This window comes from Culex quinquefasciatus, chromosome 3 (genome assembly GCF_015732765.1).
Source record: "Culex quinquefasciatus strain JHB chromosome 3, VPISU_Cqui_1.0_pri_paternal, whole genome shotgun sequence".
In the NCBI taxonomy this organism is placed as follows: Eukaryota; Metazoa; Arthropoda; class Insecta; order Diptera; family Culicidae; genus Culex; species Culex quinquefasciatus.
Genome location: NC_051863.1, coordinates 86,146,027 through 86,156,637, shown reverse-complemented (window position 1 = coordinate 86,156,637; position 10,611 = coordinate 86,146,027). Strand labels below are relative to the sequence as shown.

Here is a 10,611-nt window from a genome sequence, read left to right as displayed (position 1 = left end):
CGGGGCAACGTTTTAGTTTGACACCCCTTTTACACGGAGTTCACACACACTACCAAACGTTTGTTTTGATAGTGTGCGTGAGCGCCGTGTAAAAAGTGACAGTTCGTCACTTTTTAGTTTGACTTTGACCAACCAACGGGGTACAAACTAAAAAAGTGTCAAACGAAAAAGTGACCAACCACCGGGGGTTGAGTGTCATATATTATATATTAATATATTAATATATTAATATATTAATATATTAATATATAAATATATTAAAATATTAATTAAAATTAAAATATTAAAATATTAATACATTTAAACATTTAAACATTTAAACATTAAAACATTAAATCATTAAAACATTTAAACATTTAAACATTTAAACATTTAAACATTTAAACATTTAAACATTTAAACATTTAAACATTTAAACATTTAAACATTTAAACATTTAAACATTTAAACATTTAAACATTTAAACATTTAAACATTTAAACATTTAAACATTTAAACATTAAAACATTTAAACATTTAAACATTTAAACATTTAAACATTTAAACATTTTAATATTATAACATTTTAACATTTTTACTCAAAAATAGAAAAGGCATAAAATGATAAGGATCCCAAAATGAACACACCATGACACCTGACGTCGTCGCCTGAACCGTACGACGCTCCCAAACGAACGCACCATGGTTGAGCGGGTTGAGCAAGCTGTCAAATTTTTTCACTCGCGATGCATGTTCGATCCTGTTTGTGTTGGCCGCAGTTTCAAAAGTTTTAATCGAAATGAAATCGCGTGTGCTTGTGAAAAACCAAACTCCCGGCGTCAAATCTGCCGGGTGACTGATCCGGGAGGGAGAAGAGGATTAGTGTCAGCAACTTTTGGTGAGTATTTGGATCGGTGAAGAACATTAATGCGTCCGCAATTTGGGGTAGATTCCGTCGCCATCGTCGTCGTTTGAAGTAGGTACGTGTGTTTTGGTACTTCTTCCGGACCGGTTTGGAAGAAGTTACCAGATGCGTCCGGGATTTGTGCCAGATTCTGTTGTCGTCGTCCTTCCGGACCGGTTTGGATAAAAGTTGCCAGATGCGTCCAGGATTTGTGCCAGATTCCGTCGTCGGTCGTGTGTGGGTGCGTGTGTTTTTGAACTTCTTCCGGTTCCAAAGAAGTTGGCAATCGCGTCCGAGATTTGTGCATCGTCATCGCCGACGTTTGTAGTGTTTGTGTGTGGTTATGTTTTGTATGAATTTCTTCCGAAACGGTTTGAAAGAAGTTGCCAGTCGCGTCCGATTGTTTATGCCGCTCACACGTTCCGTCGTCGCCGTTTGAAGTGTATCCAGCCCCATTTTTATAGCCCTCTTAGGAAATACCTTTTTCTATTTTACAGGATCCTCAATCGTCAACGAATCGGAAGAGCTCCGGGATGTAAATATCAGGCGTTTCGTGAAATTTGGAGATGGCCGAATCCCTCCTGCAGCAGCAGCAGATGTTTGTCATGGTCTGATGCACTAAGTGATTTGTTTAAATTTTCAAGATTCTTTTTTTTTCGCAAACGTCAAACCATAAAAATTATTGCCGGATCTTTATGGAAGAGATTCGGCACCAGTTTGTACTGATTTGACGTTTGCTGAGGGTGTCGAAAAGTTTGACTAAGTCAACTGCTTGCAAAAAAACAATGGTTTGCTTGGGTAACTTTCTTAAGTTTATTTCGTGTGTTTTTTTTTCTTTTACAGGAGGCATTTGCAAATCCTGAAAATTTAAAATAAAAAAACGAAGGTATAAAAAAATAAATTAGAAACTGTGGGTTCAAAATTCAAATACAGTCTGCATTCGATTTGATAATTTGAGAAATTTAAAATAAAGGGCTTAAATAAATTTCAAATTCAATAGCCAAAGTTTTTGTTTAAATATCTTGAATAAAAGCATTTAAGAATCTCAGAACAGAATCTGCGAATTTTGATCGGGGGGGTGAATAGAGCGGTTCAAAAGCGGAACCGTTTTGAACTGCAAAGCGGAGCCGTTTTACTGTTCGCCAGAAGCAGCAAGTATTGTAACCATTCATTAGGGAAATTATTGTAAAAACCAAATATGGTTTGTTGATTTTCTTTTTCTTTTGATACAGCGAACCTTTTGTAATTATTCTCGGAATCACCATAACCATTACCAGTAAAGTTGTCGTATAGCCATTCTTTTCCAATGGACCCACTTCTTACTGGCTAATTCTCCTTTTCAGCGCTCATCCGGAGGTCGTCTCCAACAATTGATTCCGCCCGAATTGTGGGCACGATTCGCTTTTTCTAGTACAAAACGTTATTTATTAAGACTTGTACTTTGTCTCAAAATGGGCACTGTACTTCCTAGAGCTCTTGCTTACATTTTGTTCCAAACCGACTTCGCAAACCTTCATCCACTTCTGACGCAGTAATTTGTCTTCCGAAAACTTGAAAAAAAATGCGCACAGAAGATTTCAAAACAAATTATTCAAGTGCAAAGAAAAAGTCACGCTTGTGCTCATTCGAAAATCACGTTACGCATTCTCTCGTCTCATCCCCCAGATTTTGATTATTTAAATTAAGATTTTTCTTAACTTAATTGTCTTCTCATTTATTAACACTAACAATACCAGCAAATCAATCCGGAGTATCCAGTCGACAAAAGGTACCGGCGGACAGACTGAACACACCACGGCATCACCCACCCGAGGGGGAACAGGAACCGGTCTCGATCGAGGGTTTCAAAAGGAATCGAAAGCGAAAGAAAACGTCGTGGAAGGATTCCTTTTGGCGATTTGCAAAAACTGAAGAAGGCGTTAACAATTCATGAACAAATAAACAAAGTGGTTCAATGTTGAATATAAATAGCATACTATGAATAACAATAAAACTACTGTAAAATTTACTTTATTTACTATATATTTTAATGTCCGAAAATAGTTTTCACAGTAGCATTTAGTGGGAATAAACCATAAAGAATTATAATTTTACTGTGTAATTCATTGTAATGCTTATTAGTTTTATTGTCCGCATATAGTTTTTACCGCATCATTTAGTAGATAAAAAACCATGAAGAACTGTAAATTGACTGTGCAATGCATTGTAATGCTTGCTGTTTTTATTATTAATGTATGATGTTTTCTATAGTCAGGACGAGTTTTTGGATGAAAAATGCAACATTAGATTAACAGTAAAATGCGTCGTATTTGGAAAAAAAATGTATGGAAAAATTTTGAAATTTTTATGGTACCGGTGCATAACAACCCCCCTTTTTTATGGTAAAATCCCAAAATACGACGCAAATTATCTTAAAAAACGATGCTGTCTACTGTTAAAACACTGTCAAAAAAACAATATATTTTATCGTTTTGTAACGTTAAAATTTACTGTAAGTTCATCAGAAATCTTTATGCGGGCATGGCCTTCCTCTAACGTGGGATTTCTGCTCCAGCGTCTCTGACGAGACAGGAGAAACCGGGACCGACGTTTTACTTCACCATCCGATAGAAGCTCAGTGGATAAGGCGGGAATCGAACCCGCGTCTCATAGCATCATCGGGATCGGCAGCCGAAGCCGCTACCCCTGCGCCACGAGACCCACTCAGTTTACTCAGATGCTTTCTCTAAATTTGGTCGTAGAAGCGTAGATTACGAGATAAAATTTTGGTGTCTTCGACAAAGTTGCTTGGATTGGCGATCTTAACAACTTTTTATAAGACGAAAAAAATCCCAAAAATATTCCTGAAATCACTTTTTAAAATCACCCTAATCGTGAACCACCCTAATTTCTAACCAAACCAAAAGTTGCCATTTTGCTGAAAATCCATTTTCCACTTAATTTTGCGTTCTGGACCACTGTGATGTGTTTGCTGCGTGGTGACAGAAGTCATATGATTACAATCACGGGAGAGATGATCGGAATCTCGATAGAATGTCAAACGACTGTTCTCTGAGCGAATGTACTTCTAGAGGTAAGTCAATTTCCGTGTGAGTGACTCAAAATCAGGTTGTCATGGTGAAGACAATTGGAGTGTTCTGTCAAATTTTTGAAAATTTTCTATGTTTATTATCGCAAAAGTTTGTCTTTCGCTAAAATTTTTGTTTTCGTCAAATCTTACATTTTTTTTAAACTAATGATTGCAAAACAATTGAACGAGTGTAAAATGCATTTTAAAACTATTTTTCCATGGAAATGTTAAAACTATGGCTTGTTTTTTTTTAATATTTATGTTTTTTTTTTTGCCGCCTCCCTATGGGTAATAGAAGTTTCAAGTTGGCAAAATTGTTTAAAAATGCTCACGACAGGTCACCTACAGTGGCACAATGCGAACACATGATGTTTTACCAAAAAAAATATTGATATTCGTAGACCCGAGCTGGTATTACTTGGGAAAATAACAGGGACCAAAATGTGCCCTTGGTTGCCCAGTAATAGATGGTAAAATACCATGAAATCATACCAAAGTCTTATATGTGGAAGGGCACAACAATACCAAACCATGTTATTCCAAAGGTAAAATAATACCACAAAATAAAACCATTTTAATACCAAGTTGAGGTCTTCTGGATTTTTGAACATTGCTTGAACACCAAAACTTGGTATTGCCAAGGTTTTATTTCTAGGTATTCCCGCGCCCTTGGAAAATCAGATTTTGGTATTCCTGTGGTCTTACACATACATGATTTTGCTATGATTTCATGGTATTTTACCATCTATTAGTGTGTGCGTGGCCGAATGGTTACGCTGTCCGCTTTGTAAGCGGATGATTCTGGGTTCGATTCCCATCTGCTGCAACCTTCCATCGGATGAGGAAGTAAAATGTCGGTCCCGGCCTTGGTTGTTAGGCCGTTAAGTCATTCCAGGTGTAGGAGTCGTCTCCATGCCATAAGTACAAACAACACACCAAACCAAGCCTACTCCGGAGGAATCGCTGGCGGCGGTTGGACTCGCAATCCAAAGGTCGTCAGTCCAAACACTGGGGTGGAAGGTTCCTTGGAGTAAAAAGAGGTTTGGGTGCTCTCCCCATTCAAGCCTTCGGACTTCTAGGTTCGAGCAGAAACTTGCAATAGAGACCACAAAAGACCCGGGGGTCGTTAATGTGGATGGTTTGATTTTGATTTACTGGGCAAACATGAGCACATTTTGGTCGCTGGTATTTGCATAAGAAATAACAAAATTTGGTATTTTCATACCATTTATAGTGCAACAGTTGCAGTTAGTGAATAAAACGGAAATGATCCATATGCAACAGCCAAATCTACTCACCTGATGATTCCATGCTGTTCTTAGTGATATTCTTCACCACATCGAATGCATTTGTCATTGATGAACGGCCTGTTTGAAGTTTTTGATGCTTCTGAAAAATAACAAGAAAGAAAAATAAGCGTGAATAAAATGAAACAGTATTGAAATTATAACCGGGACCGTGGTGTAGGGGTAAGCGTGATTGCCTCTCACCCAGTCGGCCTGGGTTCGATCCCAGACGGTCCCGGCGGCATTTTTCGAGACGAGATTTGTCTGATCACGCCTTCCGTCGGAAGGGAAGTAAATGTTGGCCCCGGACTAACCTAAAAAAGGTTAGGTCGTTAGCTCAGTCCAGGTGTAGGAGTCGTCTCCCTGGGTCCTGTCTCGGTGGAGTCGCTGGTAGGCAGTTGGACTAACAATCCAAAGGCCGTCAGTTCGAATCCCGGGGAGGATGGAAGCTAAGTAAAAAGAGGTTTGCAATTGCCTCAACAATCACGCCTTCGGACACTTAGTTTCGAGTAGGAATCTCGCAATCGAGAACGCCAAGACAATGCTGTAGAGCGAATAATTTGATTTTTTTGTATTGAAATTAACCAAAATTCAATAATCTGTTGATTGACTCGTTTTTCAAAGCAGTGTTGGAATTCGAGCGAGAAGAAGGAAAGCATTTCTCGCTCGCGAACGAGGGAGAGAACTTTTAGTACTTTTCTCTTCTCGCTCGCGCTCGCATTTTCGTTCGCGTTCTCGCTCTCGACGCGAGCGCTCGCGAGCGCCTCTTCGTCGAGCGCTCCGTTCGTCCCAAGCTAGCAATTTGTTTATCAGGCTTATGAATACGGACCAGGCGATGGTATAAAGGTGTAACTTCAATCGCTGTGTTGTTTTTTGTTCGTTCAACTTCTCGCGAACGGGCAATTCTGGCTCGCGAGAAAGCCCGTTCGCGAGCGGAGGAGAGCACGGGCAATCGGTGAGTTTCTCTCGGCAGCTCGACATGTGACATATCAAAATTCATCAAATTAAAAATTACGACCATTTAATGTAATGTCAACGAACCATGGCCCAAAATCAAGTAGAAGTTGCTATATTAAAAAGTACAAAAATACAAAAATACAAAAATAAAAAAATACAAAAATACAAAAATACAAAAAAACAAAAAAACAAAAAAACAAAAAAACAAAAAAACAAAAATAAAAAATACAAAAATACAAAAATACAAAAATACAAAAATACAAAAATACAAAAATACAAAAATACAAAAATACAAAAATACAAAAATACAAAAATACAAAAATACAAAAATACAAAAATACAAAAATACAAAAATACAAAAATACAAAAATACAAAATACAAAAATACAAAAATACAAAAATACAAAAATACAAAATACAAAAATACAAAAAACAAAAATACAAAAATACAAAAATACAAAAATACAAAAATACAAAAATACAAAATACAAAATACAAAATACAAAATACAAAAATACAAAAATACAAAATACAAAAATACAAAATACAAAAATACAAAAATACAAAAATACAAAAATACAAAAATACAAAAATACAAAAATACAAAAATACAAAAATACAAAAATACAAAAATACAAAAATACAAAAATACAAAAATACAAAATACTTAAATACAAAAATACAAAAATACAAAAATACAAAAATACAAAAATACAAAAATACAAAAATACAAAAATACAAAAATACAAAAATACAAAAATACAAAAATACAAAAATACAAAAATACAAAATACAAAAATACAAAAATACAAAAATACAAAAATACAAAAATACAAAAATACAAAAATACAAAAATACAAAAATACAAAAATACAAAAATACAAAAATACAAAAATACAAAAATACAAAAATACAAAAATACAAAAATACAAAAATACAAAAATACAAAAATACAAAAATACAAAAATACAAAAATACAAAAATACAAAAATACAAAAATACAAAATACAAAAATACAAAAATACAAAAATACAAAAATACAAAAATACAAAAATACAAAAATACAAAAATACAAAAATACAAAAATACAAAAATACAAAAATACAAAAATACAAAATACAAAAATACAAAAATACAAAAATACAAAAATACAAAAATACAAAAATACAAAAATACAAAAATACAAAATACAAAAATAAAAATACAAAAATACAAAAATACAAAAATACAAAAATACAAAAATACAAAAATACAAAAATACAAAAAACAAAAATACAAAAATACAAAAATACAAAAATACAAAAATACAAAAATACAAAAATACAAAAATACAAAAATACAAAAATACAAAAATACAAAATACAAAAATACAAAAATACAAAAATACAAAAATACAAAAATACAAAAATACAAAAATACAAAAATACAAAAATACAAAAATACAAAAATACAAAAATACAAAAATACAAAAATACAAAAATACAAAAATACAAAAATACAAAAATACAAAAATACAAAAATACAAAAATACAAAAATACAAAAATACAAAAATACAAAAATACAAAAATACAAAAATACAAAATACAAAAATACAAAAATACAAAAATACAAAATACAAAAATACAAAAATACAAAAATACAAAAATACAAAAATACAAAAATACAAAAATACAAAAATACAAAAATACAAAAATACAAAAATACAAAAATACAAAAATACAAAAATACAAAAATACAAAAATACAAAAATACAAAAATACAAAAATACAAAAATACAAAAATACAAAAATACAAAAATACAAAAATACAAAAATACAAAAATACAAAAATACAAAAATACAAAAATACAAAAACAAAATACAAAAATACAAAAATACAAAAATACAAAAATACAAAAATACAAAAATACAAAAATACAAAAATACAAAAATACAAAAATACAAAAATACAAAAATACAAAAATACAAAAATACAAAAATACAAAAATACAAATCTAATCTAATCTAATCTAATCTAACCCTATCGCAGCCAGTCTTTCGAGGGCATCCTGGAGAATGCCTTAGGTTGATTGACGCCTAGCATCTTCTTGTCATTATCAACGTTTGCAGTGCGCCATTGCATTAGAATGCATTGAAACATCACAAACGTCGAAGCGGCCAGGCCAACTGCGTAAAGTTAACCGCAAAGATGATTCGCTAAAATGTATTGCGTTTGAGCACGAATGTTCAAACAACAAAACATTTAATGAATCTACAGGGGAGGAAGAAACGTGGGGATCCCCCGCTCACGTTCCTGGTTATTAAAGCAATGAATCGTTGGGAGCACCACGCTAAGAAGTTTTGGTGCCCCGGGACCCTCGAGGATGGGACACTGTATTTCCACAGGTGCCCTGGCCCTTTTTGCCGTGGTTATAGCGCCACAACTCGCTCACTGTGGGTAGGTAAACATAGATGAGTATAAATTATAAATACAATCAAACATTCCAGGAAAATTTCTTAGACAGTATAGAGCAAGAAAGTAATGCTTAGAATCAGATCAAATCAGATTAAAAATAAAATAAATACAATGCCAACATACCTTTTAATATGTACAGTTGAGTGTGCGCTCACACTTACCTGAAAACAGAAAGAGCTTACCTCAAGTGTGATGCCCTTTGACCCTCTCTGCATCTTGCAAGGTTCCTTTCAAAGATCGACTGTCAAAGTCAAGCTGGTGAACTCCGCGAGAGCTGCTGTCAGTATTCGCACACGAATACCATTATGCCGCTCGTCAACTTCCCCACTTAGCGAGGCGAGGATATCGAAGCAAGCACGTGCACGTGAATTCTCTCTCACGCTCATTTATGTTGTGGCTCTTCTCTGGCAGCGACGTCTAAGCCGCTCTGCCCTGCTGCAGCTCACTTACAATCTACGTCACAACTACTACGACCACGACGAAAGGCTTGGCAATGCTGCATGTTGCTCAGCTTTCTTCACGACTAGCAAACCAAAGCCAAAGCAAACCGGGAAACACACACATAAATTCGTCCCATGAACATACAAAAACGGTGCAACTGCGGTGTAATCGGCTCGATTCTTTTCACTCTCTCTCACTCTCTTTTCGCACAGCATCAAAATGCTTAAGTCCAATATGGCCGGCCTCCGGCAAAAACAGGTCATCGATTTTGAAACCAAATAATCAACATTAAGTCACTGATAAATCGCGACACTTCATGTTCCTCGAATTGCACAATCAAAAACGAATCGATACGTGCAATTTTAAAGCAAAATCGAGTTATTTTTCACTTGAAAACGGATTTATTCTTCGGCCACTAGCACGACGCGTCAAGATACTTCAGGTCTCTCCTAAAGCTCCACAAAAATACAAAAATACAAAAATACAAAAATACAAAAATACAAAAATACAAAAATACAAAAATACAAAAATACAAAAATACAAAAATACAAAAATACAAAAATACAAAAATACAAAAATACAAAAATACAAAAATACAAAAATACAAAAATACAAAAATACAAAAATACAAAAATACAAAAATACAAAAATACAAAAATACAAAAATACAAAAATACAAAAATACAAAAATACAAAAATACAAAAATACAAAAATACAAAATACAAAAATACAAAAATACAAAAATACAAAAATACAAAAATACAAAAATACAAAAATACAAAAATACAAAAATACAAAAATACAAAAATACAAAAACACAAAAATACAAAAATACAAAAATACAAAAATACAAAAATACAAAAATACAAAAATACAAAAATACAAAAATACAAAAATACAAAAATACAAAAATACAAAAATACAAAAATACAAAAATACAAAAATACAAAAATACAAAAATACAAAAATACAAAATACAAAAATACAAAAATACAAAAATACAAAAATACAAAAATACAAAAATACAAAAATACAAAAATACAAAAATACAAAAATACAAAAATACAAAAATACAAAAATACAAAAATACAAAAATACAAAAATACAAAAATACAAAAATACAAAAATACAAAAATACAAAAATACAAAAATACAAAAATACAAAAATACAAAATACAAAAATACAAAAATACAAAAATACAAAATACAAAAATACAAAAATACAAAAATACAAAAATACAAAAATACAAAAATACAAAAATACAAAAATACAAAAATACAAAAATACAAAAATACAAAAATACAAAAATACAAAAATACAAAAATACAAAAATACTAAAATACTAAAATACTAAAATACTAAAATACTAAAATACTAAAATACTAAAATACTAAAATACAAAAATACAAAAATACAAAAATACAAAAATACAAAAATACTAAAATACTAAAATACTGAAATACTAAAATACTAAAATACAAAAATACAAAAATACAATTGAATCTGCAATAAACTTC

The 10,611-nt window shown here is 32.4% G+C and overlaps 2 protein-coding genes across 3 annotated transcripts in view; one reads left to right on the top strand and one right to left on the bottom strand.

The window, feature by feature from the left end:
• LOC6046209 (dromyosuppressin) overlaps positions 1–10,611 on the bottom strand; it is a 52,419-nt gene that overhangs the window by 1,877 nt on the left and 39,931 nt on the right. The window lies entirely within an intron of this gene.
• Positions 579–2,939, top strand: LOC119769565. Of its 2 annotated transcripts, XM_038262481.1 has the most exons (3): positions 579–877; positions 1,381–1,491; positions 1,727–1,766. In XM_038262481.1, exons 1-3 carry the CDS (start codon positions 682–684, stop codon positions 1,744–1,746), a joined length of 327 nt encoding a protein of 108 aa, XP_038118409.1. In that variant the 5' UTR covers positions 579–681; the 3' UTR covers positions 1,747–1,766. The 2 variants fall into 2 exon arrangements, 1 of the variants encoding a protein (XP_038118409.1); XR_005278425.1 differs by lacking the exons at positions 1,381–1,491; positions 1,727–1,766 and adding an exon at positions 2,620–2,939.